At 34.9% G+C, this 21,259-nt stretch overlaps 1 protein-coding gene across 5 annotated transcripts in view; it reads right to left on the bottom strand.

The window, feature by feature from the left end:
• The window catches only part of POT1 (protection of telomeres 1), a 79,740-nt gene that overhangs the window by 57,596 nt on the left and 885 nt on the right, over positions 1-21,259 (bottom strand). For 2 of the 5 annotated variants that reach the window (XM_025471531.3, XM_025471529.3), the window contains exons 2-4: positions 21,049-21,232; positions 12,106-12,178; positions 8,773-8,864 (exon numbers count right to left, since the gene is read on the bottom strand). In XM_025471531.3, coding sequence (XP_025327316.1) covers positions 8,773-8,864; positions 12,106-12,178; positions 21,049-21,171 — 288 coding nt within the window. In that variant the 5' untranslated portion in view covers positions 21,172-21,232. Of the gene's footprint in view, positions 1-4,043; positions 4,162-8,772; positions 8,865-12,105; positions 12,179-21,048; positions 21,233-21,259 lie in introns of those variants that run through there. The other 3 variants (XM_025471530.3, XM_025471532.3, XM_049093476.1) reach the window with 2 other exon arrangements.

The following is a 21,259-nucleotide window of genomic DNA, read 5'->3' as shown; positions in this document are numbered from 1 at the left end:
CCAATCTATCTTAAAACCTGGACTGGAAATGCTTCTTTCTTATGAGGTCTATTTAGATTGCTCTCTCTGAGAAAAATAATTCTTCCTTCCTCTGAACTCTTCTTTGTAGTATTTTAATATTTTTCCCTTGTGTGAAAAATGCTTCTTAATGTTTTTAATGCTCTTGAAAGTCTGTAAGATCCCTAGGACCAAGAATGTCTTATCTATCTTTATACTACATACAAGTGACTGGAAGGGGCCTCTGTTCATAGTCAGTGCTCAACAAATATGTAGAATAAATTAATACTGGAAAATAAAATACATCTCTAAACAGGAGAGGGGAAAAATGAATGGCTCTTAGAATCTAGTTCCCATGAATTTACAAATCATAATAGTTTTTAAATTAATTCAAATGCACAGAGGATAAGATAAACATTTAATAAGCAGTATTAGTCTGTATAAACACTCATTAGACTGAGTTGAAAATGTGATTTAATATGCATTGTTCTAAGTTCTAAGCTTCTGAACAGAGCATACTGAAGCCATTTAAATAAGAACAGGAATGACACAATTCAGTGCTAAGACTCCATTCTGATATACAGAACAGGTATTTATCTCAATCTGCTGAAAAAAAGTATTAGGAAACCAGCCTGAGAAGAACACCACATTACTGAAAGTGATAAGGCTTTATACCTTAATGTCTGTGTATGAAAGTTCTAAAAAAAATTGACACATTTGGTATATCTTAAATCTTTGAACTCAGGATACTCAGATATCAGTAATGGGTCATTTTCCTTTTGTGTCCAACCTACACTTTCACAGTGTTTTTTAGAAGAAATGAAACTTTGTCATTAAACAATTTACTTTTTTTTGTTGTTGTTTAGCCAACAGGAATATTTCTGTCACAAACCAGTTTCAGAGAAATATCATTGAAAACTGTATAGGTCTTTTTTAACATAAACAAGTGTTCTTGGGCAGCCCAGGTGGCTCAGCGGTTTAGCACCGCCTTCAGCCCAGGGCGTGATCCTGGAGACCCTGGATCCAGTCCCACGTGGGGCTCCCTGTATAGAGCCTGCTTCTCCCTCTGCCTGTGTCTCTGCCTCTCTTTCTCTGTGTCTCTCATGAATAAAAAAAAAAAATATTAAAACAAAACAAAACAAAGTGTTCTTAAAAATTAACAATAAACCTAAAAAGAAAAAAAAGACCAGACAACTTATTTGCATATTAACAAATATGATTTTTACATGCTAATATCTCACAGTGTAGAATACAATCAGTGATGGAATAAGAAAAAAATCAATGTGACTAAGAAAAATGTAAACTACAAATATTAGTGTATTAACTTGCTAATTTTTAATCGATAGTGCATCCAAAATTCTCAAGTTGTTACACTTTTAGTAAGCAGATAAAGGACTCAGAAAATATGAAAAAAAATGATAATCCAAAAAGGGAAACACCTCACTTTAACAGGCATGTTAAAGTCTTGTTATCATATTTTAAAACAAGTCTTGCAAGTCTTGTTATCATATTTTAAAACACTGTTAAAGAGCGAAAGAGGACAAGAAGAAGCCAGGAATCTGATGTCACTGGTAATGTAGAGATTGATAGAAAATGTTTTTCCATTATACAAAAAGTATTTTATGAATATTAACATCTATTCGGTCTTGTAATATCAAGAACTTAACTGGAGGTATTATAGGTAATATTAGCATAAAATCTAAAATTTTGAAATCACTATACGATCTGATGTCCACCATCTCACCAGCCACCTACTGTGTGACACTGTCAGGAATCCTGCTTCTCTATAATTTTTTAGCATTCCAGGTTCTCTAGTCAGGGCCTCCGTGTATGTTGTTCTCTTTTACTAATTCACTGTCCCAGTACCCATCCTCATTCTTTCTGCTACTTTTCTCATTCTACTACTCAATCTTAGTCATATCATATATGGATATAATAATTAAATAACAGCCATTTAATACCCTCTGTTCCATTGAACATTGTCCAATGATGGCAAGGTCCATCACTCTCTCTTATTCAGTTAAGAAGTATCTGACATCCAACACAGAAGACCAAAAACATTCAACAAGTGTTTGGACAACTAAACAAATAACCAAATATGTGAATCATACAATATATATATAATGCCTTCATTAAATCTTAAATACTGTACAAGTACTACAAAACTTACTTCATAGAATCTTAGCATTTCAAATCTGAGAACAGGACTTCAGAGATCATGTAATCAAACAATTTCATTTTTCACATAAGAAAATAAGGACGAGAGAGGGTAAATGAACAGTGTAAGGTCACATTCAGCTAACTAGTTGTAGATCAAGACAAGAATAAAGATCTCCTAATTTCCAAGACAGGCATTTTCTACATCATCTCTCAGAACTAAATCTCACAGGAAGGGAAAACAATGTATTAATAAACATCTATAATTCTGATGGTTTTGTGACAAAATGCTTTTTTAAACTTTCAAAAACCTTGAAAAAGTCTTTCCCCATATTGTATGTCCATATAGTAAATGTTAAATCTCCCTTTAAAGGAAAGCTAAAACTGAAAAATGTATCTCATACAGAGAGAGGTTCAATTACAGCATGTGTATTCCTGCAAGTCTAGCAAAGCAAGGACTAAAATTTTATTAAAATTCATTTTAATGTTAGGATTTTATTTATTTATTTTTTGTAATCAAATGTGGAGCTAACCTTAAGGGAATAAGCCAGTCACAAATAAGAAAGATTTAAGAATTGAATTAGAAAATCCATTCTTGGGCAGCCCATGTGGCCCAGCGGTTTAGCACCGCCTTCAGCCCAGGATGTGATCCTGGAGACCCAGGATCAATTCCCACATTGGGCTCCCTGCGTGGAGCCTGCTTCTCCCTCTGCCTGTGTTTCTGCCCCTCTCTCTCTCTCTCTCTCGAATAAATAATAAAATATTAAAAAAAAAAAAAAAAGAAAATCCATTCTCTTATACAAAAAGTTTTACCTCTGATTTTCAATAATTAACTTTACTTCTATAAACCCTAAAAAAATAGGCTAATTAGACCTCCCCTATGATCAGCATTCATGGATTTTAAACCCAGAAAGATTTTAAAGTAAATTGTGACCTCAGTCTTTTACCATTATATTTTTAAAAAGGAAAAACTTTGACTTACCATTATTAACATTCTCTGTTACCTGACAAGTACTAATTAGCCAGAGTAGTTCTATTCTGTTTTAATGAATACCTATTTAAAATATATTTCAAATGCAGAAAACACCTTTCATATGGCAGTTAGGTAAAATATTAATATCTCATATATTGTGTATGTTTTATAGATGCATTGCACATGTTTTGGTAATTCACTGTATTGTAATCCTTTTATTTTGTTTCCAAGTAAGAATTTTATATAAGAATCTTAAAGGGAAACGATAAAAATGTATTTAAAATATGAGCATCACTAATATTTAATACCATGTATTTATTTTTAAAACCCTTTTCTTGGGCAGCCCGGGTGGCTCAGCAGTTTAGTGCCGCCTTCAGCCCAGGGCCTGATCCTGGGGACCCGGGATTGAGTTTCACATCAGGCTCCCTGCATGGAGCCTGCTTCTCCCCTCTGCCTGTCTCTGCCTCCCTCCCTCCCTCCCTCCCTTCCTCCCTCTCTCTCTCTCTGTGTGTATCTCTCATGAATAAATAAAATCTTTAAAAAAAATAAAACCCTTCTTCTCTTAAGATGTGCAAGATATGGTATAAAATGAAGCAATTTACAAAACATGAGTAGTATTGTCATATGATGGAAAATGTGCATATGAGCTTACCTACATGCATACATAGATACATACATACATATGTAAGTATATATAGATGCACATACATAAAAGCTGGAAAAATGCAAGGAAAAGAAATATAGCAGTGATTTTATCCAATAAAGGGACTAGGCTATGTGTGGCTTCTGAGGGAAAGGGGCAGCTTCCACTTTTCTGGTTACACCCTTCTATACCCCTTGAATGTTTTTTTTTAAACCAAGACCAAGCAAGAAGATCTTCTGGGATCCCTGGGTGGCGCAGCGGTTTGGTGCCTGCCTTTGGCCCAGGGCGCGATCCTGGAGACCCGGGATCGGATCCCACGTCGGGCTCCTGGTGCATGGAGCCTGCTTCTCCCTCTGCCTGTGTCTCTGCCTCTCTCTCTCTCTCTGTGTGACTATCATAAATAAAAAAATAAAAAAAAAAAGAAGAAGATCTTCTAAACCAAATTATTTACAAGATCTAATCTAAGTCCACACTATCTTCCTGAGTCAGGAAAAGAATACAGCTGTGGAGATAGAGTAGTATATCCACTTACTACAAGTTCTGTAACAATACTTAGAATAGTATATTTGTAGGGAATTTTACAGATTATGTAATGCTTCTACACGTTTATCATTTGAGCCTTTAGGAACCCTCCGCAGTGACGGTCATTTGTAATTTTATGAAGATAGCCACTGTAAAGTTAAGGTTTGTTACAGGACTTCTCACTAAAAATAATACAAGATTTTTAGAAGATACTAATTTCTAATATCAAGTCATTATTATTTCTATGTAACACCTGAACTATATACCATAATAGAACCATATAAAATCTGGCTCTTAAAAAGTAGTTCTTAATGATCATGGGTTCACAGATCTTTCTGAGAATGAGGCAAGAATTACAAATGGCCTTCTCAGAGATGAAAAAATATACATTTACATACACATTTAATTGATTCAAGAATCTCTTTTGATGATCTGTACACTGCTGGGGTTCACTGGAGATCCCTGTACCCTAGGATACACCTAGAGCTACCGATTCCTACCCTGAGTGGCCTAAAGCAGACCGTCAGGTTACACCTATTTTTTTGTCTATTTGCTTCTGGAACTTTGCTGAGCCATACCAACTAGATTAGAACTACATATCTCTAATTTAAAAATTTGTACCTAAAATTCCTCTAGTTATCATTTTGAGAGAAAGTCTGATGAAATGTTATAGGAGTTTTAGGAAATGAATCACAGAGCAAACATCTTATTTCCTTAATCCTAAAGTAAAATTTTAAAATATACCAATATTTAATAAACTTTTCACATTAAGGAAAAATCACTACACTGATTCTCCTTTCCTTTATTCAAATTACAAATTAGGAAAAAATTAACTGGTTTACTGCTTCTTCACAGAAGCTTTAGCAAAAAAAAAAAAAAACAAAACTTGAGTTTGGCAATCTATCCCCAAAATGCTTGTTAGAAGGAAAAAAAGGTAGATGTTCTGACAGTTTCCATGAAATAAATCTTTATTCTAGACTCCGCAAGACAGGTTTTATAAAAATAGTATCATTTCTCAAGTCCACTGAATTATTTATAAATGATCAGTTTCTGAAACCACTGTATGCCAGAATTATTCATAATTCTCAGCTAATCCAACATTCTTACTTTATATCTGATTAAATTTACATCTGGAGATTATCAATGGTTACTCAAAATCCAGTAATTAACTGGAAGCCACACTCCTGGGCTCAAACCCAGTTGCCCTTTCTCTACCCTGCTTTTTCTGATTGGGGTTGCATCTAATTACAGTAAGATAAAAAGAATCCTAACAATAACAACAGTTGCCAGATACTGAGTTCCCATGTAGTACCAGGAGTAAGTACATTTATCGTTAATCCTGACAACAATCCAGAAAAGGAGGTATTACTACTCCTATCTTACACTTTTTAAAAAGATTTTTAAAATTAATTTTTATTGATTTTAATCTAAAGTTTAATTTTTTAATCATTAAAAATTTTTTAAAGAATCTTTTAATCTTTAAAGATTAAAATTTTAAAAAGGCTGAACGGAGTCAAGCATTTTGTCCCAGTTACATCTGCTGGGATTTAGACACTGACCCCCTGCTGTGTCTGGAGCATGCACTCATACTTCAGAGGCTTTGTACTTGCAAATTCGTGTTCTAGAACACTTTTACTTCACATACCTAAGGATCACTTTACTTCTTTCAAGTTTCTGCTCAAATGGCACCTTATCAGAGTCCTTCCTTCATCAGCTTAAAATATACCCTCATATCTCTCTCTTCCACTACTTTCTCTTCTCCACAGCATTGTCTGCCACTTGAAAAATTACATGTTTATCTGTTTACTGTCTATCTTTCTCCAACAGAAAGTATACTGTATAAGGACAAGAACTTTGAAGGACTCATGTTCTATTACATACCTGTAATGCCTAAATGTTACATTGAAGACATGTAAAACGTGCCATTTTTAACCATTTTTAAGTACATAACTCAGTGGTATTAATTACAATCACAGTATGTGCAACCATCACTACTATTGTCGAAATCTTTTCTTTACCCCAAGTAGAAATTCCTTAACCATTAAGCAAAAACTCCCTATTTCCTCCCACCAACTCCAGCCCTTGGTAACCTCTAATCTACTTTTGGTCTCCATGAATTTGTCTGTTCCACATATTCACAGAGGTGGAATCATACAATAGTTGTCCTTTTGTGTTTGGCTTCTTTCACTTAGTATAACGTTTCCATGGTTCATCCATGATATAGCACGTATCAAAACTTCATTCTTTTTTAAGGCTGAATAATATTCCATTATAGGAGTATATCACATTCTTTATCCATTCATCTGCTAACGGACACTTGGGTTGTTGCCACCTTTTGACTGTTATAAATGAAGTAGTCCTCCCTCATTCATGGCTTTGCTTTCCAGTTTCAGTTCTCCACTGTCAACTGTGGGCCAGAAGCAGATGATCCTCCTGATGTACTGTCAGAGGGTCAATAGTAGCCTAACTCTACATCACAGTGCCTAAGCCATTCACCTCACTTTATCTCATCATGTATGCATTTTATCATTTCACATCATCAAAAGAAGAGTGCTATACAGTATTTTGAAAGAGAAAATACATTCATATTAATTATAGTATATTGCTATAAATGTTCTAATGATTGTTGTCAATCTCCTACTGTGCCCAATTCATAAATTATATTTTATTATAAGCATATATGTAGAGGAAAAAACAGTGTATATAGGGTTCAGTACTATCTATGTTTTCAGGATTCCAGTGGGGGTCCTGGAACCTGTTCCCACATATAAAAAGGGGAACTACTATAATGCTGCAATGAACACTGGTATAATAATATCTGTTTAAGTGCTTGTTTACAATTATTTTGTCTATATACCTAGTGGTGGGTTGCTGGGTCATTACCACGATTCTATAAAGAAATGCCAAACTGTTTTCCACAGTGGCTGTATCATTTTACCCTGAGTGGACGTGGCACCTTTGTCAAAAATCAATTGCCCATAGATAAATGGGTTTATTTCTTGACCCTTAATTCTATTCTGTTGGTATTCATGTCTATCCTTGTAACAGAACAGTTCCACACCACTGATTACAGTATCTTTGTGGTGAGTTTCGAAATCATTAAGTGTGAGTCCTCTAACTGTTATTCTTTTCCTAGATGGTTTTCCTAGATTGTTCAGGGCCCCTTGAAACTCTTATGTGAATTGAGGGTCAACCATTCCATTTCTAAAAATTGTTAGAATTTTGACAGGCATTACACTGAATCTATAGATCACTTTGGTTGATATTGATAGCTTAACAATAACAATACTCTTACTACCCAAGAACATGGATGCCTTTCCATTTATTTAGGTCTTAATTAATTTAACTTTCAGTGTAGAAATCTTTTACCTCATTGGTTACATATATTCATAGGATTATTATTCCTTCAAATGCTAACACATATTAAAAACTGTTTTCAGTTTCCTTTCCAGATCACTCATTGTGGGTTTTATAGTAACAACAGATTTTTATGTGTCCATTTTGTATGCTGCATGTTGCTGAATTCATTTATTAATTTTAGTAGCTTTCTTTTGATTTTTGGGATTTTCAGATACAGAATCATGTCATCTGAGGATAGAGACAGTCATTCTCCTTTATAATTAGGCATTTTTTATTTCATTTTCTTATTTAACTACGCTGGTTAGAACTTTCAGTAGAATGTTGAAAAGCAGTGGTAAAGTAAGCATCTTTGTCTTGCTCCTAATCTCGGGGAGAAGCTTTCAGTCTTTCACCACTGAGTCTGATGTTACCTGTGGGTTTCCCATAATTGCCCTATATTGTGTTGAGCAAGTTCCCCTCTATTCCTAGTTTCTCCAGTGTTTTGATTACAAGAGTATAGGATTTTATCAAGTGCCTTTTGTGTATCAATGAAAAGGGCCACCTTTTTTTTTTCCTTTTTCTATTAATAAGATATATAACAAGGATTGATTTTTTTTTTTTTTTTTTTTTTTTTAATGCTGAACCAAACTATCCCAAACTCGGATAAATCTCACTTGGTCATAGTGTCTCCTATTTTAATATGCTATTGGGTTCATTTTGGTAGTATTTTGTTGGATTTAACAGGCATGCATTTTGAAACAATTATCAGAAAATAATACAAAAATAGTTATAGCCTATATTATTTTTAGTAAGAATTATTTTAATTAAGTGAGGAGAAAATATACATACCTTTAAGACTTTCTGTTAAATACTAAGCATTAAAATGATGTGAGAGGAAAAATTGTCCCTTTCTATGTCAGTGATAAGTTTTACAACCTCTTAGGAATGTTGCAATTTTAAACCTGTAGCTTAAGTATCTTTTTTACATAGCTGCAAATATATAATGAATCTGTAAAAAAAAAAAAAAACCCAAAAAACAAAAAGCAAAAAACAAACCAAACAAAAAAAGATCTATAGGATGAATATAGCATCTATAATTTTAAATATATTCCTAAAACAAAGTAACATGAAAGTAATTTACCCCTTCATAGAAAACTTTTGCACAGTCCTTTGCTAATTTTCCAAAAAATAGTACATTGACTGTGTTGGTGTCTGAATTTGAATTTTCTTGTTCTAGGAGAAAAAACACACATACAGAAAAACACTAATTAGATTCAGTTTAAGACACACAAAAGCACTGATGACAACTACATTCTAAAAACTATAGTTACTTCAAAATGTAATTATGAAGAATAATTAAAATTTTTATTATAGTTCACTTTTAGTTTAATGTCTTAAGTATTGCAAAGATAATGCAATTATCTATTAGGTACTAAAACCAAAATTTTAACAAGCTTCAACTAGAATATATTGTATAAATTTCTATAAATATCACATTAACAGCACAAAATAACCATGTCTATTTATTTTCCGTGTTTATAATCAAAAGAAGTTGCATAATTATTGAATTTTTAGACTATATATCACTCCCAAAGTAGTTCACCATTACTGAACTTCTAGTAATTTACAGCATTCATACATTGTTTTAATGTATGTAAGTGGGATTTTTCTGCTCCAACGTGCACAAATTGAAGAGTAAAAGAACAGAGTGTGTGTAAAGACCAAACTACCTATGATTTTGAAAATGAAATTTAATTGGAGGGGGAAAAAAGAATGTCCACAATCTTCACTCTCTAGAGGTCACCTACTATAACCAATGCAGCAGGGCCAAATGCTAAGAATTATATCATCTGAAGAAAGCCTCAATCGTATCAGCTTTCAAATACTCAACTACTCCAAGAAACTGCCATTATATCAGATTTTTATGCATCTATAGAGTATATGAAAGATCTTTCCCAAACTGACAGTCTTTTTTTGTGTGTGACTTAGAACTCTTGAATCTGCTACTGTCAGGTCAGGTGGTACTCAGCAGTGAAACAACTACCACGTAACTGCCAACTGCCTCCTTTCATTTATCTCTTCAACTACTCAAAACAAGTATATACATAAAATGAAACATTAATGTTTCTCAAATCAAAAACATAGTAGTTTCTAATCAAAATATAACACACTGTTAATTTCTTAAATGATCTATCAGAAATCTATGTCTGGCTGTGATGGACTATTACAGACTAGGTTTATTCTCCAGTCTTAAAATGACTAGAAAACTAAGAAAAAATATATGAAACAACAGTTGTCAGATATCAGACCACAGGAAGTGCAGGAAAATGATCTCTTTGAGAAGGAAAACAAGGCAATACCCCTAGCTTACTTCCTGGAGACCTTCTAGGCAGCAAAAAATGGAGCTAAAATCCAAACAAAACTCAGCAGCCTTCATTTAATTCAGAAGAGTTCAGATATGAGGATACCAAGGTGGCTAGAATTTGCAGGGCAGAGTGCCAAAAGGAGAACAGTAGCACAGGGAGTGCTCTGGTGATCTGAAGATGGGTGCCTTCAGGTCTTTGGCTGAATGGTGATCTCCAAGTGCACGGAAGTCAAGTACCTCATGAAGATGAAGAACCACTTGAAAGGAATAGGCAAAAACAATTCTGAAATGCACACAGGGCTAGGAATTGTTCTGGTTCCAACCAGACAGAATGGAATCCTCACACACAAGCCTCAAGAGTACAACTGTCAGAAAGGTATTTCCTCAGTGAGAAGGCCAAACTAGCCTGAAAATAAAGGCTGTTCTATACCCATCCCAACAACACTCGTCAAACTGATTCCAAGATAATTACATGTATCCCCAAATAAAGACAAATAATATTTAAAGAATGGATAATAAATAAAGACAACATTTGCTAATATAAAATTATAAATGTTTGGTATCCAGTAAAAAAATTACCAGGAATGAACACAATGAGAAGAAATGGAAGATACTAAAAAAATCTCATAATGAACTTTCAGAGTTGAAAAATATAATATTAGAAGTTATAAAATAATGTTATAAAAATATATATTAGAATAGTACACCAAATATACATCAAATAACAACATATTAATAGAAGAATCAATGAAAAGAAAAGCTGATTTTAAAGATCAATAAAATAAATATCTAGCCAGAATGATCAGGAGAAATGAGGCAGAGAATAGCCACAAATTATTAAATCAATGAAACAGGACATCCCTATAGATCCTACCAACATTAAAAGTATATCAAAGATACATTATGAGTAACTTTTTGCCAATATGTTTGCCAACTAAGATGAAATAAATTCCTTTGGAAACACAAACTGAAGCTTACTCAAGGAAAGAGATAAAAAAAGAAAAGTTCTATAACAAATGAAGACATTGAACTTATGGTTTGAAACTTTGGAACTTTCCCATAAAGAAATTTCCAGGCACAGTTGGCTTCACTGATGAATTCTACAAACATTTCAGGAAGAAATAAAAGCAACTGTAGGTAAACTTTTCCAGAAAATAGAAGAGAAGGAGGCACTTAACAACCTCTTTTCAGGAGGACAGCATTACAGATACCAAAATCACTCAAAATCATTACAAAAAAAGAAAGATGGGAACAACAACAAAAAAAAAAAAATTAAAAAAAAAAGAAAGATGGGAACAACATTCTTCATAAATCTTAGATGTAAGAATCCTTAACCAAATATTTGTAAATCAAACCTAACAATATATCAAAAGGATGATTCGTCAGGCCTACTACCTTATCATGCTTTATTTTTCTTCAGATCACATTTCTACCTAATGTTACTTACATAATTACTTACTGAATTTATTTACCCCCCTAAAATGTAAACTTCATGAAGTCAGGGGCTTTGTTTTGGTCACTGCTATATCTCTCATACCTAATGGTGTCTAATATGTAACCGGTTTTCAGTAGTTACAGAATGTTGTATTCAAAGTCTATTTCCCATTCACTGCTGCAGGCCATTCTTCAATCCAATTTCAAGCTTCAGAGGAGATCTATTTTGGTCCTCAAATACATCATGGTAGCTCTTCCTAGCTTACCAGGATTATTTGAGGGTTACTAGGAAAAAGGAATAATCTCATATAACTATACCTAGGTAACAAATAACATGCTAAAGGAATGCTTTAATAAAGTTAAGTTTGCTAAGCTGTTTAGGTCACACTAGTGTAACTAGAAGTAGGGGGATCAGTTACCTATTATGAGAGTCTAGATGTGATATTAAAGGAATCTGAAGTAAAATAAAAGAAATGAGTGAGGGGGAAAAAGCACAGATGGTGTGGGAAAATTTAGTAAAAAAATTTATTTCATTCTGTAGTTTTTTACACTATGATGTGTGTATTACCCACCAGAAATCATTTTTGTGCTTACGGGTACATATACATATTAAGTTATCCATCTGTAGATTATAAGCAAAAGGTGAAGCAGAAATGGTCTTATTATATTGTATACCTTGTAGTGCAATCTTCAAAACAGCTGTTCTGTTTCCACCATAAGTTAAAGAAGAAATAAGTGAAAGTTTTCCCTAAAATGAGAGAAAAATGGTTATACAGAAAACCCAAAAGAGCTTCTCACAACACCAAGAGATAAGTTAAAATTGGAATAACTATTTTAAAAGCAATAAACTTTGATTAGTACTGTGTTCAAGTCACCATGTTTAAGAGACAAAAGTAATTTTACTGAAGAAATTTCAGAAGACTTAATTATATAAATTCATAATTTAATTTTTAAACAATCATTAAATATTATCCAATTCCTCATTTTACAGATAAAGATGAGCTGGCTCAACTTCAGTTTGATTTTAACCTATACAGTTCTCCACTAAAGAAAAATGAAGAGTTTGCTCCTAGAAAAAACAAATGCTAATTTAAAGAATAATTAAAAAACACAAAGTGGTAATCTCATAAATAAGGGCAGTGGAGACAAAGAAATGAACTACAGCATACATAAAGTCTTGTCCTCATTCTTCTGTAACTAACCAGGCTCTATCAACTTAAAAAAGCTATTTAATCAGAGTCTCTCAGATAAAAATGAAGTATTTAATCTAGGTAGTTTCTATAATTTTTGCTGGTGCTAAAATTTAATAATCCTATGAATAAGTACATTATAGGTCTCTTTGAAAACTCCACATAGAAATAAAATGTACTTAATAAAATTTAAACATGGATCTGTAATACACATCTTCCACACTAATATTCCAGACTTTGATATAGCCAACAACAACAAAAAGCTATGTTTATATACCAATTTTACTTTTAAGATAGGAATCAAGAAAATTAAAATAAGGCTATCAGTCGTGCGTGATTCCATCAAAAGTAATAGTTTTGCTTAGGAGGTAGAAAGCTGGAAAGAACAAAAGGTTGGTTAATGTACACATTTCAACCTTTTCTTTTTCTTTTTTTTTGACCTTCCAGAGAATTGAAGTCAGAAAATAACCAACTAACCAGAAATCTAGGAAAAGAGAAGCACCTCCAGTAAGAGAGGGACAACAGTGAGATGAGGTCTCTCAGAAATATAAAGAAAAGGAAGATCTGTTACAGAGAGATGGGCAGTAAGTACTTGCTTACCTAATGTAAATGGCAAATGCTGCCTGACATCTGTCAGAAAATTCATCTAACATTTTTAATGAGTTACTAAAGGCCAACTGTAGGCTAGAAGACAGGGAACTTGTGGGAACTGCAAACACAAATGGAATTCACAACTACTTACAAGCTCTTCTCCAAAAAGCTGACAAAGTTCAGGCCAGGAGTGAGGGCAAAGGTAGTAGCAGTTACTGTAGAAAACCCTGCCTAGACCTTCCCCATCTTTCTTTCAATACAAAGTCCTTAAACTGCTGGGAGAAGGGCAACAAACCGATGAATCTCATTAGAGCTTTGGTGAAAACCCACTGCAGAAAAAAAAAAAATGTTCTCCAGCTTTTCAAGGGATAAGGGAAAATAGGTATACAGGGATGAGGGCCAGGACAGCTAGTGACAAGACAGAATCACGGGGAAGACCTCACCCACAAGACCCAGGCCACTCAGTCTGACAAGACTGAGGCTAAGCCCGAACAAAGAACATCCACTTACCAAAAGACTAATGAGTGTCCAGTAGAAATTAATATGACCTATTGCTAGGACAGAGGATCAAGAGCTGGGAGAGAAACTTATTCACTAGAGACACAGAGAGAGGTAGGGACATAAGCAGGCTCCATGCCAAGAGCTGGATGTGGGACTCGATCCAGAAACCCGGGAATCCGGCCCTGGGCCAAAGGCAGGCGCTCAACCGCTGAGCCACTCAGGTGTCCCATAAGAGCTAGGAGAGAAACTTGAACTGAAGGTAAACACAAAGACCTAAAACTATAGGCAATGAGAAAAAGCCCTCTGGCCAACCAGCCAGCCTGCATTCTAAATACAATGTAACTCTAAAGGATTTAAAGCTTATAATACTGAAGTAACCAGAACAACAACAAATCCCAAATCTCAACTTCTAACTATATTAACTCAATATACCACACCAAATGCCTACCAGAAAGACCCACACATTTCCAGGTACAATCAAACAGGTGCTTTTGTTACTCCTGCACTTGATCCAACTGGATGAAAGCTCAAAGGAGAGTCTAGAATGATGGGAAAATGTGACATTATGGTTTCTGGAATGGGACACACAGATTTTAATAACAGAGTCAAAAACTCTGGCATCTAGGGAAAGATGCCTAGAACCTGGGGAGAAGTCCCTAAACCAGGGAAAGGAACTCCTTAAACATCAGGAAGTACAGGGGAAGGAAGGGATTTTAATCTTTGTCTTTTATAACGATTCCAGAAGCCCTCCCCACCCCTCACTCCAAAGGAAAAGGCACTAGAGCTGCTCTCACAAACTACAAGGGGCTCTGAAAGTTAACTAACTGCACCACACCCACCCCCAACCAGATGGCTCTAACCATGAGCCAAGCAGGACATGGCCCAGCTCCTGTACCTTCCACGTAAGATACTTTCAAATGTTTCCACAATTTACAGAGTAAATGAAATGGCCAAGGCCAGATTTAACTGACTGCCCTCAAGTGGTCTCCCTGAAAACAAGGACTAAACTAAAGTACTAGGACTGAACCAGGGGCCTTAAGGCTGGCAGACCATCAATCTGTGCTGCCTGACTCATCTATATCCTTTCTTGAGGGTCCTCAACAACTGTAAACTGTTTCCAAAGGGAGTATGTATGCCTTTAGTATGGAGGAGAACTAGAGACATTCCTTTACACTGTAAATGACGTATTTACATTCAGGAGATGAGGCTTCTCTCCATCTCTCAGGAGGGGAGGGTGAAATTGGAGAGGTATCTTATATAAACTCCCAGATTCATAATTTCAAGGTTCCTTTTCTATAGTGCGAGAAATCCCCCCTTACACACATGGGAAGACTTTTGATCCTCACTGTATTGCCTTGAAGGAGGAGATGGGGGATAGAAAACTGATGCAGTCATTGCTGACAGTAAAAATAATAGTTGGCCTATACTCCAGAAACTTCATGTTAGCTTTCAGGATAAAACTGAATTAATATTAGATATTAAAAATGTATCATCTCCACTCTAAGAGTGGAGTTTTTCTAAAGTCAGTGCCTCTCAGATGGGATACAAATGCTTTTGTGCACAGTATGAACCTAACTTTTTGGCTCCTTCTGACCAGCCAAATCTACTGAACTGCAGCACCCCAACCTACAGGTTGGATTATACACTGTTGCTTGAGAACTATTTGACCACTTGACATTTACCCAAATAAATACCTATGTTTACATAAAAAATTTGTACATTAAAGTTTATAGCTTCTTTACTCATCATTATAAAAAACTGGGAAAAATCCAAATGCTGATACACTGAGGAATGAAGAAATGGACTGTGATGGAATTCTAGTCACCAATAAAAAGGAATAGTACTGACCAACATAACAACCTGGAAGAATCTCAAATGCATCATACTAAGTGAAAGAAGCCAGACTCAAAAGGCTTCTTAGTGTAGGATTCCACTCACATGGTGTTCTTACAAGGCAAAAGCATACGGTCAGAAAATTGGTAAAAAGTGTTTGCCAGAGCCCGGGTGGCTCAGCGGTTTAGCACCTGCCTTCAGCCCAGGGTGTGATACTGGAGACCCGGGATCGAGTCCCACGTCAGGCTCCCTGCATGGAGCCTGCTTCTCCCTCTGCCTGCGTCTCTGCCTCTCTCTCTCTCTCTCTCTTTCTCTCTGTGTGTCTCTCATGAATAAATGAAGAAAATCTTAAAAAAAAAAAAAAAAAAAAAAAAGTGTTTGCCAGAGGTTGGAATTGGAGAAGCAGCTGACTATAACATTTGGGGGGTGGGGGACCACGGGCTGTTCTACAGCCTAATTATGTTTGTGGTTATATGTTCTTATACATATGCCACATCTTACAGAATTGTACACTAAAAACAGTGAATTAAACAGTAAAATGCATTTAACAAAATTCAAGAAACACAAATAAGAGGTATCTGCAGGTTAAAAAAGGATATGCAATTCAAATTGAGATCTGTAAAATAAGAGACTCACTCAGATATATGAAAGGACAGAAATCATATACTTTGACATAACATTTTTTTAAAAAAGTGAGGATTGTTCATGAAAATGTGATAATCATGAGAAATAAGTAAAAGGTATCTCCTAGTTTTAACCCTACTGAATACTAACATGTTCACTTACAGCTAAAAGGAATTATTGCAATAAAAGGACTAAAACTGAAAAATATTTCACTAATATAAGTAGGAACAAAAATTAAAAAAAAAAACAAAAATAGGAAAATACAGTTAGTAGACTGCATAATCAGGAGAAAAGTAAAAAATTAGCAAACAATTGCATTATTTAAATGCCTCTATATCAAGCACACAAAATAAAACTGCTACAATAGTACAACTCAGTAATAACTTGTATTAATGATGTTAGAAAGAAAACTGAATCACAGCACTTTATTAATAAAGTACATAAAAAACATCACACTAATCAGCCAAATGCAAAATAACTTTGACAATGCTAAGTAGCTGATAAGACTTTAAATGCAATGAGGTAGAAAATCAACTGTAATCCCTAAAACTATTTCACATAAAAAAAAAAAAAAAAAAACACCAGGGAAATGGAGAATAAACAGAAGAATAAAATATGTAACAAATGTCTAAATGAAGAATATTGATTAGAAAAGTAACACTAGGGGATTCCTGCATGGCTCAGTGGTTTAGTGCCTGCCTTTGGCTCATAGAGCGATTCTGGAGTCCTTCCTGGGATTGAGTCCCACATCAGGCTCCCTGCGTGGAGCCTGCTTCTCCCTCTGCCTGTGTCTCTGCCTCTCTCTCTCTCTCTCTCTCTCCTGCTTCTCCCTCTGCCTGTGTCTCTGCCTCTCCCTCTCTCTCTCTCTCTCTGCGTTTCTCATGAATGAAAAAATAAATTCTTTAAAAAGGAAAAGAAAAGAAAGAAAAAAGAAAAGAAAAGAAAAAAAAGAAAAGAAAAGAAAAGAAAAGAAAAACTGAAATGTAGCAATATTCTCTTTCTTTCACTATCAGACCCATTTCACTAATAAAGCCCCCACCTCCCTCATGTTACATTCTCTCCTTAGTCCCTAATTTAGGTACAACAACTAAAATGAAAATTTCACTATCTATAACAGAATATTGGATATGGCAGAAAAAACATTCAATGAACTTGAAGGCAGATCAATAGAAATTAATTAGAAAATTTCACTCAGCCAAAAACCAAAATAAAATTGAAGAAAATGGAACAATACCTCAGAGACCTATGGGACAATATCAAAAAGCTTAACATACAAATATACATGTAACTGATATCCTGAAAGGAGAAAATAATCATGTGGTAGAAAAAAAAATTCCAAGAAACACATCCAATAATTTCCTTAATTTGATGAAAAACATTGACTCATAGATACAAGAAGTTCAGTTATATACATAAGGAAAAATTCAAAGAAAAGTCATACACAGGCACAGGACAGTCCAGTCCAGTAATTGATAGAACAAGGAGAAATAAAATCAGTACGAACACAGAAGACCTGAAAACACAATCATACAAGTTTAAACCATTAACATTGACAGACTGCCAGATCTGACAATTACTAAAAACACATTTCTGTCAAGTACACATGGAAGGTTCAGGAAAGGAAACCACATGGTGACCTAGTAAGTCCTAATAAATCTCAAAAAAACTGCAATCTTGCAGAAATCACAAATCAGTAACAACATATTTAGACATATCCCTGTTATTAACTCTCCCCAATGTTAATTCTTTAATCTTACATTTAAATGCATCCCTCCTCTTCATTCCTTTACAACAAATGTATTATTTTATTATAAAATGGAATATTTTTAAAAATCACAATTACTTTTGTTATTGATAGTTTACAGCAATTGTATTTACCTTCGCCACTCATTATTAATAGCCTCATGTAAATTTTTAGGACTGTGGTCAAGTTTGAAAAATTTCTATTAAGTTTCTTTCTTATATATAAGATACAAGATTTGTAACAATTGTCCTTGAAGTAGCTTCAGATTTCTAGTTTTAGTACCTATTTTCATCCACTAAGTATATACACCCCATGCTCGGTGTTGACAGTATATATTCATGCCCTGGTACAACTTTTGACTCCATACTTTTCTTCCATGCTACCCAGTGAGTTGGAATGTCCCTGCAAACACTTCTACAGAACTGGCATATCCCAGCTATAAATGGCAGTAACTGCAAATCACACAAATATATCCCACTAAACCTATGGTACAAGTCAACTACCCCTTAACTACATATTGCAAAAATGTTCTCAGCCATTCCAATGCCACTTGATGAGACAGGAAATGTGATGGAGGGGGGATGTCAAAATGGAAAGAGACAGCAATCTTTAACCATGTTAGGTTAAAACATCCCACTTGTGTAAATTTTACAAATATGAAAATGTAAATTCATTTCTAAAACTCCAAACATGGTCTTAGGCTTGGTCAAGTAAAGTCTTTGAAGCTTGAGTTTCACTAACTGCAAAATAATTCTATCTTTGGTCAATGAGATTATGGTACATTATTTTCACTGAAAACTATGACACTAGGTAAATTCCTTGTCCAAAAACATGCTGTTAATGATAGCAATATCTTTACCACAATAACCAGCATTTACTGAAGGCTTAAAATTCATTAAGTAAGTGCTTTACATTTAATCTTCATTGCATTTTTATGAAGTAGGTTCTATTATAATTCCTAGCTTATAAATGAAAAAAATAAGGCATAGGCAGGTAAAATCACTTCCCCAATCACATAGCTAGTAAATGGTGGATCTGTGCTTCAATCCAGCCAGCCTGTCTCCAGGGCTTCCATTCCTTTTCAGGATGCTAAACTGCTATTGAAGAAAGTTTGCGACCATGGCCTGTGATTTTGAGTTTAAGTGTACTGGGGAAAGGGGGACAGAGTGAGAGCAGAGTAGAAGAAAGAAAATGCAGATTAAATAAAAAAATAACTGAATTTATTTCACTTTAGTGCAGTAGTTGTGAAATTGATTTTAGGTAGTATGAAAGTCAGTCACTGTTAACCAAATGCAAAACTGACTAGGCTAAAATTAAAAACCTTCTACTCCTATTTCAGGACTATGACTTCCATAAGCAAAATATCAAAATGCCACAACATACTCCTTGAAAAACATTTTTTTCTCACCCAACTTTCAATCCTCAAACCACTAAAAAAGTCGACCCAGCAACCCTAGTCTTTCCAAGTGACCAATACTTTCTTGGTTATTAAATCTAACAGATAATTTTTCAGACCTTAGACTGGGGATCTAGCAGCAACATAATGCTCTGGTTAAGAGCCAAGCCAATGAAAATTCAAATGTCAGCTCAGCCACTACAAGTAAAAGAGGGAACATATGTAAAGCACTTAGGAGAGTGCTTACCAAAGAGAGCAACTTATGTAAGAGTTACTGATACTACTCCTTGAAACTTACCTTACTAAATATACAGACACCACTCTCTCCTGTTTTATCTCCTACACCTCTGGATCATCTATCTCTTATTCATGCTACCTTCTTGACATCCTTCAACAAATCTCATTTTATTCTTTGGCCCAAATGTCCCTGAGTAGGAACTCTTTTGACTTCCAGAACCCCAAATCTATTTGCCTATGGGACACTGGCACCTGGATCCCTCCAAAAACCTCTGAAAGATATCCAAAACAGAACTCATCATCTTTCTTCCTAAACACATGCTTATTATCTTCCCAGGGTTGTTAGGACTTAAAACATGTAAATTTCCTGAACTCTTTACCTCTTTAATCTAATTGTTTTCCAAGACCTGCTGCTTCTTATATTCTATCAGTTCCAAGCAGAATGTCTAGATTCTAACACCAGGTCAACTACTTATTAACTGTATCTCAGGCCACTTAACCTTTTGGAAATGCAGGATCCTCACAGTCAAAGAACAACAGGACCCAAGTTACAGGGTTTTGTGATGATTAAATGAGTTGATATATGTAAAGCACTTAAAATACTACCTAACTCATAGAAAGAGCTCAATGTTAACTTTTGTTATTATTATTACATTACTATTTTGTCTGTCTCCTTCCCATCATCTCCTCTGACTCTGGTTCAGACCAGCATCACCTCTAAACTAGATTACTGCAACTATCTTTTACCTAATTAAACATACTTCCTCTAATCTTGCCCTTTCTGATATGTTCTTCACCCAGAAGGCAGAGTAATTTGAACACAGAGTGAATCATGTCTTCATCCTGCTTAAAATCTATGGTCTCCCGTAGTGTTTAGGATAACATCCAAATTCTTCAACATGCACATGATGATTGCTTATACCCAAATTGGAAGGTATAATCTTAGTTATCTTTTAAGTTCCAGCTCCACTTTCCTGACCTAACTAGTCAGAACCAAAGTGTTCACATACCACAATTCTAAAACCAATTCATTAATTATAATTAGAGAAGGTAACCTGTCCACCTAAAAGAATTCAGTCCCCTTTAGCTCAAGGACCATATTATCTTTGTACCCTCAAAACTTACTACAGTGTATCACAAAAGAATCCAATGTTTGCTAAATGAATGCTAAATAAGAATAACAGCATCAAAATAGTCACAAACAGGGCAGCCCGGGTGGCTCAGCGATTTAGTGCCACCTTCAGCCCAGGGCCTGATCCTGGAGACCTGGGATCGAGTCCCACGCCAGGCTCCCTGCATGGAGCCTGCTTCTCCCTCTGCCTCTCTCTCTCTCTCTCTCTCTGTCTCATGAATAAATAAAAAATCTTAAAAAAAAATAGTCACAAACATTATGACACATGTAAAACTATACCTAAAACAACTCCTACAAATAAGCTCAACCTAAAAAATGAGCATTTCTTTTGGAAGAAAAAAAAAGCATTCGGAGTTATGAAAATTCTTACCTGGATGTATTTCTTGCTATAATCACAACCTGGTTGTAGAGACCTGAACTCTACTTTGTTTAATTCACCTAGCAGCTCAACCTCAGGTACTCCATTCACTTCTTTTATTAATTCAAGTGGCATATCAGATCTGCTTCAAAATATTGTCGAAAGCAAATTCAATTAGGAAGTTGACAGCCTGCTGCTGAAAACACAAAGACCAGTGCTTTAC

This window comes from Canis lupus, chromosome 14 (genome assembly GCF_003254725.2).
Source record: "Canis lupus dingo isolate Sandy chromosome 14, ASM325472v2, whole genome shotgun sequence".
NCBI lineage: Eukaryota > Metazoa > Chordata > Mammalia > Carnivora > Canidae > Canis > Canis lupus.
Note: the sequence above shows the minus strand (reverse complement) of the source record. Positions and strands in the feature narration are given on the sequence as shown.